Genomic DNA, 13,635 nt, shown 5'->3' with positions numbered 1-13,635 from the left:
TGTGTGAAGATGTTTAACTGGCAGATTTAACAATAAAAACAATAAATTAAAAAAAGACACCTCAAACTGAGATTTTATTATTGACATTCGAATAAAAGCCAGTTTATTTAATAAAGCACTGATCCATTCATTATATCATTTAAATATCAACTTTAATAGGAATCACAGACGACTTGGAAGCATGTGTGAGCTGGTGATCAACACTGATTTAAATAATGAGCTGAGCAACAGATTGACCCTTTTTTTTTTTGAGTGGCTTTCCCTTTAATTGTTGAAACTGTCCACATCCCTTTGACTCCCAGACACAGTCCAGAACATGATCTTCTACCTCTATTTGAAACCATTTTACTGTAACATATGTAAAACAGTGGGAGATATTTGTTCTTAGCCTCATTGTAGTTATTTTACCTGCATTTATTTCACCTGTCTATAACTGGAGGTAAAATTAAAACACAGGTATCTACAGCCTCTCAGGAGTGAAGACATCAGTCAGTGTTAACCATTAATGAGCATTTAAAAATAAAAAATGTAAATCACACTTCACCTTTAACTTTCAGCATATTATGAACCAGACTGGAGCCTTTCTGGTGCTCACACTTCTTTTCAGTCTTCATGGTTTTAGTGTTTTTATATATATATATATATATATATATATATATATATATATATAATATATTGCTTTTTTCTTCTTGTGCAATTTGCTAACGCAAAATTAAAATGTATATGTTTTATATTTGAGGCCTTGTATAAATGATGCATAAAAGCACAAGTCGATGTGCAAACTGCTGAATATTACTGTTTCCTTTTCTACACAGTAGAGTACAGTAAAAAACACCCTTACGGTTGTTTTAGTAACAGGAGCTGCAGATATAAGTTTTATTACTTTTTTTACTTCTAATTAGTAGCTCATATGCAGAGTAAAAAACACTTATTTTACTGAAGGAAGGCTGATTTTATTCTAAATTTTCCTTAATGTCAACAAATTCTCACCAAGTGGTCTTAGTGTCGTGTCTGAGGACACCTCAACAAGTAGCTAGGAGAGATCAGGAAGCTACTGCCACCCAATATAAAAGAAAACAGCTGACTGTACTGTTCTACCAAACATTGTTCAAACTGGAGGAAACGGTTATTTTTAGGGGTGGACTAATCCATATTTTGTCTCAAGTGAGTATTTGTAGCAGCAGGAAGTTTGCATGTAGGAAATGAATCTAAATTAACTACAGTGTGTCTGTGTTGACTGATTTGCTTTGTTTCTCATCATTATCATCATCATAACATCATTTAACGTGTTGACAATAAGAAAAATACCTAAAGTCAGGACATGACGTCTCAAACAGGCAGCTACTTTTAGCAGTTTTAATACTGATAGTTCTGCTTCTTCTTGATTTTAATGCAAGGTTTTATCATTAAATCAAGCTCTTAAGCTTTAGGTTTTTTGTTTATTTTAATAGACTACATCTACATAAATGAAACATATTGTTATAGGACAGTTATTTATCTTTTTGCATTTAGTAACTGAATATATACTAGAATATAATACACCTGAAGACTAAAATAATGTATTTTGGCCTTTAATCTACAATCAGTAACCCATAATAACGCAGTGCTTTTCCAGTTAATGCATTTATCTGTTAAAAATTAAAAATAAATAAAAAATGAAGGCGTTTGAATGTTTTCTGAAGCCAGAGCAGGTTTTTGACTTATTATGGAATTCCAATTTAATTAGTGAAGACTATGAGTTAAGTCAGTAATATGACATACTAAGTCAAAGTAAAATGGTTTAAGTTCAAATTGACTTAGTAAGTTATTACTGAGTAAAACTAATGAGCTACAAAGATAATTCATTCATTTATTAAGTTATAATTAGTACTAGATACTAATTAGACTACTACTAATTAGATACTAGGTCAAAACTTTGCATTATCAAATTACAGCAGAAAATACTAAGTCAAAATAATCAGAGTCAGTAGATACTAAGAATAAGATAGTAAGTCATCAATGACTTAGTCATAACTTTAAGTTAATAGGTCAATATGTGGGACACTACATCTAAACTAGGAGTATTTTATCATTTCTAACCTCGCCTGTTTTGTGTCTGTTTGCTGTGAGCGTAACGTACAGAATATGATAAATAGGCACATAAAGAGTTTTTGTTATCTTTTTCTGTACATAGTCTTTAGTTTGTGATTCTATGCAACAGTTTATACACAGGCCTTGTGCTGTTTGGGTTTGCAGTGCTTCATAGTTTGACGACACTGGCACAATGCTGGTGATAGACCTAGTAGCTGCTCATTAGAACAAATAAATTAATGGGAAATAAAAGTGTTGCCAGAAATAATCTGAAGATTAGGAAATGTAACACTAGCGATTTATATGGGAATTATAATATAATATAAAACCCTCATCCTTCAATGAGCTGCTTTAAAACTCAACTTCTTTTCTTTTTACACAATAATATCTGAACTAGTCCTTCATCCACGTTCTACTTTCCATCCTACAACTTGAGTTCACCCTCTCCTCTGCAGATTACCTGAATTCAAACAGTCTGTTTGTGCTATCAAGTGTGTTTAAATAAACCTTTTTTGGGGAATTTCTTCATTTAACCTTGAGTCTCGTTCACTCTTCTTCTTCTCAGTCTTCTCGCTTCGAGCACTTGACATTTCAGTTGCAGTTAGAGTCACTAGTGGTGGTTTGGTTGATGCTTCACAAGCTGGCCTCGAAGAGATGGACATGGAGCGTTAAGAGTTTTAGGGGTTTGTCCGCTGACTACATGTGCTGTAACGCCTCCTGGGCTTGTTCTGTGTACACCTCGTCTTTCCCCGCCCATGAGCCGAGGCCGCCGTCGAACTGCATGCCCCGCTGTGACATCCGCTGTTTGTCACGTGAGAAGAAACTAAACCTGAGGCGAGAGAGCAGAGAGAACATGGGTGTAGCATCTTTCATGTGTTAGTAACATGTTTGCAGTTTCAGTTATACATATGTAAAGCACTGATAGAGTTATAGCAGAAACAAACTACTGCACTGTCAAATTAATAGTAACACCCCGATAATTACTGTAAATGAATGAAAATACAGTTGATACAGACTCTAGCACATGGATATGAGTAAATTATCAGACTGAGATTTTAGTTGGAGTAGTAAAGTACATTCTTCTGTATTGTTCATCTCTGCAGCTCCATACTGCTCCAGTTCTGCAGTCTGGCTGAAGCATGTGAGACAAGCTTCAGTGTAATTAAGACCTTAAATCTAGCTGCATACACTGTGTTGAAGAGCGTCTTATTTCTCCAGATAGATCCCAACCACATCCACATTTGGATGTAGTGATAGTTACAAACGTCCGTCCTATTGGCAAATTTCCAGTACGGGAATTTATCTAGAATCCTGATAGTCTGATGCCACAGTCTGCCAGAACCTTTGTAGGGAAATTATGGAGCAAACAGGTGAGAAGTTAGTGTAGTGCAAATGTCAGATGTTGTGTGTTTGGTTGAGAATCTAAAATGCCAACGCCTGCAATCTGGAGAATAGGGTGTGGCACTGGTGATGTTGGGTCATCAGCAGCAGAGATGTTAAATAATAAGTACATTTCCTCTAGTGCTGCATGTAAGTAGAATTCTGAGGAACATCCTTTCTACGTCTAAAGACATTAATGCGTCTTTATTGTCTAAAAGATGAGTTAAGTCTATTGATAAGTCCCTGTGATCACTAACCCTGCAAAACAGTTGTAAAATCCACAGCATTGTTGTTGTGAGTTCAGAGCACAGGGGCAAAGCTGAATGAGTAGTTATTGTGGTCAGTGAGGAAAAAGACAGGACGACAGGTTACGTCTATTCTGACTGGCTGATTTTTAGTATGATCCACAATCGCCCCATTGGACGTTGATAATAAGACAGCCCCACAATCAGCCAATCAGAATACTGCGAAGGCTCAGAAAGTCAGCACATGCAAGGGACAAGGCCGTTAGCGGATCAAGTGACAGACTCTGAAGCCAACCGAATATAGAGTCATACAAGCGACATGAGACGTCTGATTGGCTGCAAAGTGGGGTCATCTGGGATCAAACCAGCCGCTACCATCGGCATAATGGCTGTGAAGATCCTGTTCACAGAGGCAAAGACACAAACAGGAAGAGATACACAGACAGAGGGAGACAGGGACCACATCAGGCTTTGACCTGTTTGACTTCATGTAAACTTCCCATTTAAACTCAAACCAAAAGAAATCAGCATGTCTGAGTTAATTCTAGTGCAGGTAGAAAAAAGACATGAAAGCGCTTCACTCCTTCACTTGCAGTGTGACTAGTTCTCCTGAACGGCGACCAAACACACAGTGCTCATCACTAACATGCAGAAGTTTTGTTCAGAGCTTTTGGTTTAGATCTTATTTAAACCAGCTCGACACAAAACTGAAACCATGCCTCTGTGTCGGCCTCTTTCTGGATCAACATGACTCTTCAGTGTTAGTTTTTAAAGTGAGAAGAAGTAAATAGAACTGCTGCTGCAAACATTAAAAAACATCTTTAATCCTCACTGCACTGTGATAGAAAGTGCAAGTGCAAACCTTAAAATCCAGGATGAACCACGTGAGGGAAATAACATTAAATATAAACATGACAGTAAAATAACTAATGAGTCTCTTCAACTCTTTTAATTTAAAGCCTGACTTTCCTGATCTGTCCTTTTTGTTTTTCACAGACTGCACAAACACAGGAAGTGGGTGTCCAGTAAAAATCACTAGAGTTTGGTCAGTTTGGTGTTGGTGTGTTTCTTTTATGGGTGACGTCATTTTAAGCTGCTTTTACCCTTGTAATAACTCAATATGAAGTCATCTTGTGAATTATTCCCCACTGCAGTATCTCAAATCAACTACTATAACTGTGGGTACTGTAAACAGAGCAGTATAATATGAGTAGCTGACAGTGAACTGTTACGCAGCACATGCAAAGCATCCTTTGACTCTGCGTTTTTAGCAGCTGAGTGTTTCGGAGTGTGTCAGTGTGTTTGCAGGCATGTGAACATACAGGCGCTTGATTCCTGACTCTGGCTGGGCGGAAGAGCGGGACCGAGTCCTCAGTTCAGGGGAGGGAGAAGGAGCAGGAGTAAGAATCTCATCTTCTCTTTCATCACTGCAAAAAACAGAGAGCAGCACACACACACTTCCTAACTCAGTGTGTTTTCCTTTGTTTCAACTGTAGATTTAAATTGAAGACATCAAAACTAACAGTCGCAACAAAAAGTAAGTGAACCATTTACAATTCTCTGGTCTTCTGCATACTGGTCATCAAATGATCTTCACCAGAGTTACAATTATGAACAAACACAATATGTCTAATCTAACAAAACACAAACAGTCCTGATCTTTCATGTCTTTACTGAACACACCTATTAAACATACACAGTGATCTTCCTGTTACTGTGGATTAGCACAATGTCCAGGAAGAACTTTAGACCATTCTTCCTCACAGAGCTGCTTCAGTAAACATTCCAGACTTGACTCCGGACAGTTTAGAAGCTGTCAGATCACAATTCAGAACCAATTTATGAAAATGCAGTTCACTTACTTTTTCTGACCACTGTATATTGTTGCAGAGAATTATGGTCTGCATGCCGTTATCAAGGCACAGAAAAAAAAAATATATATATATATATGTGTGTGTGTGTAGATAGGAAAAAAGCACAATTATATCATGTGAGGTCAAAAGCATTAGACACATAAAACACTTGAAACACTGGTTGTCTGTCATTGCATTTATAAAAATCCTAATGGCTGTGACTCTGTAACGTGATGTAAAGCTGAGCATAATCATCATTACTTTATGATTTCTAATCTGGACTAACTGGTCATGACGTTGCCTGCGAGTACCTTTTGTAGTAGGCCAGCTCCTCCTGCAGCATAAACACTTTGGCCTTGAGCTCGTTCCTCTCGTGGAGGACGTCCCTCAGCTCCTGCAGGGTGAACCGAGGCCGGTTGGGGTCCTTTGGGTCCTGGACTCCAGTCTCTTCCTCGCACAGCGCCTCCTGCAGACAGAGAAATGCATCACACAGAGGAAACAAAACCAGAGGGAAGGAAGGAAGACAGGAGGGTGGGAAGCAAGTGAGGATACCTTGGTAAAATATTGGAACACACCAGGCATTTCCCCATCGCACATCGCCTCCTGGTGGCAAACGGTGAACTCTAAGTCAGACACTGGGCCTTGTTCCAATACATTAGTTTAGTTCACTCTTCCCTCCTTACTTTAAACTAAAACTGCCTGATTTGATGTTTTATTTTTTACACAGCATCAGAGACTTTCAACGGTCATAGAAAACACATGCAGCTGACACAAGTCACTCATGCACTGAGCAAAAGTAAATAATCCTCATTCTTATTAATATGTTTCCTACACAGTGTTTAAGTCCACCTGAAATAATGTGTTATACATTGTGAACTGTTGAGTTCTCTGGGGAAACCCCAGGCTTGCTCTACTTCCTCTCAGCAGCTGGAGGGATGTCTGTGTTTGTTTGATTGATAATAGCTGGCAGAGGAACAAAAGACTCACAGGGTGCTGTGGTCAGGCATAGCTGGGCAGAGGTCTCTGTAGACCACTATGATAAAACTGCACCAGGGAACAGAGACTAGAGCCACCAGGACTCTTTCTAGAGCTGGCCATCTGGTCAAACGGAGTAACGGAGACTTGGTCAGGGAGAGGATCACTCTAAAAGTGCTGCATAAACTGTGGAGACGTCACAGAGAAGACTCGAAGCTACTGTTAAAGCTTTTTTTGTTCATGTTTTTAATTTCTAATAAATTAGGAAAACTCTCTAGAAACATCTTTTTCATTTCATTAAGAGCTGCTGTGCATTGACTTTCATTTCTGTACATACACTGTACATTTCAGTTGGACTTTAAACTACTGTTTCTAGTGTCAGTGTCAGAACACATGGGCAAACCCTCACAAGCTGTTAGAGGCTGAGCTGTCGGTCTGATCTATATTTAGAGGCGTCATCAGTGCAGTCGTCCAGAAAGTCTCACCCAGCTGGCTGAGGAGTGAAAAGTCCTGCTGACTTTCTCTGTTAGTTCTCACACACCCATGCAGCTACTTCAGCACTTCATGGGTCACACAAATGTTAGTCAACAGGTTCTGCTTCCACATATGAGGCTGTTCTGGATCTGATCTGGGAGGACTGCAGGTTTAGAATTAGGACAATCACACCACTCCGGTTTGCTAAAGAGCAGTTTACCCAAAGCAACACTCCCTCATCATCGGCTTCCTCATCAACATCCTCGTGTCCCCCTGGGCTGAGGGAACCAGGCAGGGGCCGCAGGGCGAGTTCAAACCCATCAGGCATCAGTACAGTGGGGTCAGGTCTATCGGACCAGCCCTCAGCCCCCACTACCACTGAAGCAGCTTTATGGCGCTGGTGGAGTAAAACACAGTTATTTACCCTTTTACTACACCTATGACTTTGTGTTTATTACAATGATGAGTACCGCTGGTGACTTACACCTACAATTTTTATAAGTTTCAGTGTACTTCATTACTTATGCACTTAGGAGTGTCCTAAGTGTTTTCAAATTGTTGTTTTTAGAGATGCTGATTGGTGGATTTTATCTTGGAGCAGGTCATATCACCTGTTTCCACCTGTTTCCACCTTTTTCCAGGTTTTATGTGGATTTTTTTAGGTTTATTATCGGGGATGTAACAACTTTACATCCATGGTTCACTCCCGTTCTTGACTTTTTGTAACGACATTTCTCTTAAAACACGGATGACCAACCCAGTGTACTGTCCCTGAATGCAGCACCAACAGCAGCTGATAAACTGATACTCAAACTAAATGTTTTTTCTTAGTAAACAAGGACAAGAAAAATATGAATTCCAGGATACGCTACTGAAAACAACAGGGAGCACTAATATGTAGCAGATTCCACTGAGAGGTGAAGAACGGTCTCTGCTTCATAACGGTTAAACCCCAAGTTTAGTTACAGTATAGTTATAGTAGTTCTATACAACTAACGACTGTAAAAACTAATATCAGACTACTTTAATTGTTGTGTGTGCCGTCTCACCTCTGCAGGTGAGGGAGGCTGAGGTGGAGGTTCCTCAGGGTTCTGAGCAGGCAGCTCTCCCTGCAGCCGTTCCCTTAAGCGTGCAACTTCCTGCCGCAGGGCACCGACTTCCTGCCCCCGCGCCTGAGCGCTGGCCTCCAGTTCCACCTTCTGTTCAATCAGCGCTTTGCCCTGAGCCTCCACCACAGAGATTTTATGGCGCAGGTCGTGGTTGATTTTCATGAGGCGAGACTGCTGCTGCTGGAGCTGCAGAAACACACAGACAGAGAGAGGATATGATAAACTGTACATTCTTCATATTGATGTGCACTGTGAGTACAGTTATAGAAAAGATTTTTCTATCTTTCTAAAAAATAACAAAGAATTTCTCCCCTAAGAAAACCGAGGCTGCCCTAATGAATAGTCATTACAGTGCTGAATGTGTGCTCAATGAATCAACTGAATCATATGAAACAGTGAGGAGTAAATCACTAAACGATGTGTTCAGGGACTGATGAACTGAGGATTTTGTTTTCAGGCCCGACTCACTCGACCCCTACACTGCAGCAGGCTGTCAGGGCAGGTTGTGTAACTGTCTGCAGCAGAGGTGTCATTTACTGAGAAGGTTGAACTAGTAACAGAAAGAGACACATTAACAGAGGATGACACAGTCCTGAGTATAATCATTGGGGCAGTATAAGAGGAACTCAGCAGCAGCTAAGTTCTGATAACTAACTATCCGAATCTACATTAACTCAGCAGGTTTCTGTTTATGCTGTGGAAAAGTGACATTTCTGTTGGTCAGGGAGGATCCAGTTCTACTCTGCCCCCTCATGGCTGAACTTTTAAATCCTGTGCAAACAACGATCCCGACAATGCTGCTGTTACCTACACATACGTGTCAAACAGAACCCCCAGCCTTACTGCTTCTATGTCCTCGTTTTTCAGCGTGAGCTCTCGGTCCTTGGCTCGGATCTCGTCTCTCTGCTTGTCCACCACTTCTTTGAGCTTCTTCATCACCTGCCTCTCTCTCTCTGTCATTCCTGGAGACCACAGAGAGGAGAAGACGTGTACACACAAACACAAGCATTTGCACTGTTTCTAATCTGTGTTCATTAGCAAAGACGGTCATCAGACAGAGCTGCACACAGAAAACCATGATCTGTGTGTGTGTGTGTGTGTGTGTGTGTGTGTGTGTAGCAGGTGTAATGTAAACTGAGGCTGGTCTGTCCACAGAGAGTCAGGGGGACTGTGGCCTCTGTGTGAAACCACGAAAAAGCCTCTGATGCAAAGACAAGACTGGCTCATCGTCAGACACAGAGAAGGCATCCTTTGTGTGTGTGTGTGTGTGGGTGTGTGTGTGTGTGTGTGTGTGTGTGACTGTGTTTACACCAGAAAGGACAGGGAGGCCAGCGTAAGTAGAATCATTTAAACTAAATGTGGCAAATTTTAACTGATTTTCAAGAAAACTGAAAATTGAAGCACTGGTCAGGTACAATTAAACCATTTAGAACCTCAACTTCTTTATTAGTTCCCCAAAAGAAGCTTGTTTTCCTGATACGGTGTGTGTGTGTGTGTGTGTGTGTGTGTGTGTGTGTGTGTGCGCGCGCTCACACATCCTCACCCTCGTGTCTCTGCAGGTCCTCCTCACTCATGGGGTCTTTGATGGACATGTTGGTGAGGAGGCTTTTGTTCTCCTCCTGCAGCTGAGCGATCTGGGAGAGCAGATCCTGAGCCTCTCCCCTCCATACGTCCTCCACCAGCTCCAGCTCCTGCACACAGACAATAAAACACATGTACTGTATAGTTTTTATGAGTATATCTGGATTAGTCATGAAGTCTGGTCTAGATATCCACATCATCGCAATGACCCTTAATCTGTGAGTGAGAAATTAAAGTAAAAAAACGACATAAAGTCTCTTAGAAACGTGAGCAGGAGTTTTTAAAGCTACTGAAACTAATTATCAACTGAATTAACTATTAGAAGTGTCTTTTTGCAGTGCACCCCTGAATATAATCTATTATTATTATTACTTTATGATACTAAAGAAAACTTAAAAACCTGATCAAGCAGGTTCTGGATGTTGTTATTTACTCCACAGAATCTTTTCAGATGAAGGTTCTTACATCTCATTATATAAACTTGTTGTCAGTAGTAGAAGTGGTTAATAATAAGCTCTACCTTTCTATTTTTAAAAGATCAAATTTAGAATAAAAGAAATTAATTAAGTGTTGAATTTCTTTCTCGGTAACTTGTCAGAAATCAGGTTGTTGAAGTTGATTTCTCCTTGAATCTGTTCATGAATTAAACTTAACGAGACCTGAACATGTTCAATCTCTGCAGAAACATGAAGTATGAGACATAAATCCAGACTCAACCATGTACTTATACTGCTTGTATTTAAAGTAACATTTAGATTATGTACTCTAGTAAATCATTTACAGTGCTTATTGAGGTACATACTTGAACTTTTACTTCAGTGTTATGTTTGTGTACTTGAGCTACTTCTGCTGTGTAAACCTTTACTTTGACCTCTATTTACTGCAGATATATCTTATCATATGAAGACATCATCACACCTGAGGGAATAAACATCCCGATTTTTCTGGTTGCATATTTTAGCCTGTGTTTGTGCTGCCGGTGTTCTGAAGCTGCTCTGTCAGCAGAATCAGAAACATCCACTTCATCACCGTCATGAGACTCAGTGAATCAGTCAGACTGTGTCACGAGAAAGTGACGCAGAAACTTTTTATAGCACCGAGCAGACGGACGCTCAGGATTTAAAACCATCCCAACAAGCGTCCACGCTGACACCCTATCTGCACACTTAAAGTATTTTACTGTGTTGTTTTGGTAGTTGTATTTAAGTAAAATTACAATACAGAACGTTTTTACATTATGACAGTAGTACTTCTAACACTGGGGTATTTCTCTGTATCTCAGTAGTTTTAATTCAAAAGTGTAGTTTTAACTTTAATTTTCCAGTGTGATATTGGTATTTCTATCAAAGTAGCTTTACTGTTTAATTCTGGAGCTTTCGATGTATAATGTTATATAATAGTATGAACTCCTCCTGTACTGAGTAATGTAGGTACTTTCTCCCAATAATACTCTACTTTATTGTAGTATCTGTAACACATTCAACACCTGACTTTTACGAATGCAGTATTTGTACAAGATTGCATTGACACTAGTACACAGTACAGGTATTGCTGTTAGGTATCTATATATAGGTTAAGAAAAGTATTTAATATTGGGTATTGGTACTTTTAAACTAATATTACTACTAATATTATGAATCCCTCTGTACTGATTATTAAAGTACATCTTCAATAATATATTTAATGTTCAATGTTGTACTTCCATAAAAGTTGGTATTGATGCAGTACACAGTGCAGGTATTAGTACGTATGTATGTATGTATACATATGTATTTTTTAAAGTACTTTTGGTTTAGTTACATCAAACTTTGATTTCTAAAAGTTAATAACTAATTATATTTCTAATAGATAATTAATCTTCTAATGAACTAATAGAACCACATGTGATCAGCTCCTTTATCTGTAGTCAGTGGAATAACTAATGAATAACTAATAAATAACTAATAAATAACTAACCAATAACTAATTAATAACTAAACATAACTAACCAATAACTAACCAATAACTAATTAATAACTAAACAATAACTAACCAATAACTAACCAATAACTAATTAATAACTAAACATAACTAACCAATAACTAACTAATTAATAACTAACCAATAACTAACTAATTAATAGCTCATTAATAACTCATTAATAACTCGTTCATAGTTCATTAACAGCTCATTAATAGCTCATTAACAGCTCATTAATAACGCATTAATAACTCATTAATAGCTCATTAATAACTCATTAATAACGCATTAATAACTCATTAATAGCTCACTAACAGCTCATTAATAACGCATTAACAGCTCTTTAATAACTCATTAATAGCTGAGGTCGGACCTTCCTGTGCCGCTTCTCCTTCTCCAGCCGGTCGATCCTCTCCAGCCGCAGCTTGTCCAGCTCCAGCCGCAGCTCCTCGGTCTCCGGGCTGATGCTGCTCCGGCTCACCATCACCTCCAGGATCTCCAACACCCGCACCACCTTGGGCATCAGCCGGGACAGAGCCTCGCAGCCGTACTGGTCTATGATCCGCTCGAACTCCTGGCCCACCACGGCGGCGATGTCATACACGTCCATGACCGTGAGGTCGGCCACGTTCTTCTCCAGGGCCGAGCCGGACTCCTCCATGTCGGGCTAGTTCGGCCCGGTTCGCTCGTACGTTTCCTTCGCCGCAGCAAACTTCCTCCGCCGGGAACAACAGCGCTGCTAAGTTACTCTGCACGACTCTCTCTTCAGAACCCGACGACTGACCCCGGTACGTCGACACGGACACTCGAACTATCGTTCTCCCATTAACACCGGCCGGGTTCGGGCTCTGTTCGGGGTTTTCGGAGCTGGATTCCGGCCGTGTCCCATCTCCGACCCCCGGTGCTGCGGAGCCTCCGCTAAGCTAACGGCTAACGCTGTCAATCCTCCAAAATAAAACCTCACACGTCCGGCGTGCGTTTCAAAATAAAAGGTATACTTAATATTTAAATTAAATTCCAGTGAAATAATTTTGAACATTATGATTTTTCCCTTATGGAACTTTAGTGTTTTTATTCCTACAAAATACCTGTAGTGTGTCGTACAGAATATGTATTTGAAATCTTATAATAGTGGCACCCTGACTGTGAAATCTACTTTAAAGGTCCACAGATTCATTTGAAGTTTTATTAATTTTAAGAGAAATCTTTTATTATGGTGCTATTACTAGGAGCAATACTTATTTATATTACAACAGTAGTTTCTATTTTAGCAAAGATTGTACAGTGTATAAATGTTTCCTGTAGGTTATGTTGCCTCACACTGGGTCACCAGTATTTGTTCATCTGGTGTATTTACTCCACAACTTTAATAGAATTGCTTTTTGTACCTGTACAAAACACCTGGCTTTCATTTTGAAGGCGCTGTTTTCTCAGTACTTCTCTAGTTTTGAATCATATTCTTTCCACCTTGACGCATCGCTCCCTGGTTCCTGTGGGAGTCTCCAGTGCCACTTCCATGGTGGTGATTTAGCATTTTGTATTGCGCATGACAAACACACAGACTGATGAGGTCGCTGCTTCACTTGTTCTGATTTTAACGTGTTTTAAACAAACTTGATGATCAGATGAACAGGAGGATTGCATCCAGTTGACATTGTACAAATGCAGATACTCCACTTCAAATCTTTACTCAAGTACTAAGTACATAAGGTGAAATTATGGCAAAGAAAATTTCTAGTAATCAAAAGTAAAGAAAAATATCTGTGTACCTACTTTAAGTATTACTATAGTAGTTAATCCACTATACTACATGATTATATCTGTAAAAGTAACTAAATCTCTCTATGTTGTGGAGTAGAAGTAGCATAAAATGGAAATACTCTAGTAAAGTACTGCAAAGCAGGTCTGGATGGGGTCTGTGATGGCTGCATGAGGAGATGGCAGGAGACAGAGAAACACTAAGGACACCTAAACTATATAACTATATGA

The 13,635-nt window shown here is 39.5% G+C and overlaps 1 protein-coding gene across 5 annotated transcripts; it reads right to left on the bottom strand.

Moving 5' to 3' along the window:
- Positions 1-72: 72 nt before the first annotated feature.
- On the bottom strand, positions 73-12,575 carry rilpl1 (Rab interacting lysosomal protein-like 1). Of its 5 annotated transcripts, XM_026354212.1 has the most exons (10): positions 12,020-12,575; positions 9,650-9,797; positions 8,950-9,068; positions 8,047-8,292; positions 7,218-7,394; positions 6,101-6,151; positions 5,860-6,014; positions 5,018-5,122; positions 4,008-4,095; positions 2,784-2,899 (listed from the first exon to the last, which is right to left on the bottom strand). In XM_026354212.1, exons 1-10 carry the CDS (start codon positions 12,305-12,307, stop codon positions 2,894-2,896), a joined length of 1,383 nt encoding a protein of 460 aa, XP_026209997.1. In that variant the 5' UTR covers positions 12,308-12,575; the 3' UTR covers positions 2,784-2,893. The 5 variants fall into 5 exon arrangements, with proteins under 5 accessions (XP_026209996.1, XP_026209999.1, XP_026210000.1 ...); XM_026354211.1 differs by lacking the exon at positions 4,008-4,095 and having other exon boundaries at positions 73-2,899; XM_026354213.1 differs by lacking the exon at positions 2,784-2,899 and having other exon boundaries at positions 4,002-4,095.
- Between the last annotated feature and the right edge of the window lie 1,060 nt (positions 12,576-13,635).

Source organism: Anabas testudineus, chromosome 12 (assembly GCF_900324465.2).
Source record: "Anabas testudineus chromosome 12, fAnaTes1.2, whole genome shotgun sequence".
In the NCBI taxonomy this organism is placed as follows: domain Eukaryota; kingdom Metazoa; phylum Chordata; class Actinopteri; order Anabantiformes; family Anabantidae; genus Anabas; species Anabas testudineus.
The sequence above is the reverse complement of the archived record's forward strand: the minus strand, read 5'-3'. Positions and strand labels throughout refer to the sequence as shown.

Bases quoted from the DNA above. Each gene is read 5' to 3' on its own strand.
- rilpl1 (XM_026354211.1), bottom strand. From the start codon at position 12,307: ATGGAGGAGTCCGGCTCGGCCCTGGAGAAGAACGTGGCCGACCTCACG. The intron at 6,152-7,217 runs GTAAACTGCTCT...GTTTGCCACCAG, and splicing joins ATGAGGGAGTGTTGCTTTGG to GAGGCGATGTGCGATGGGGA. The intron at 5,123-5,859 runs GTACTCGCAGGC...TGTTTTTTGCAG, and splicing joins GAGCTGGCCTACTACAAAAG to TGATGAAAGAGAAGATGAGA.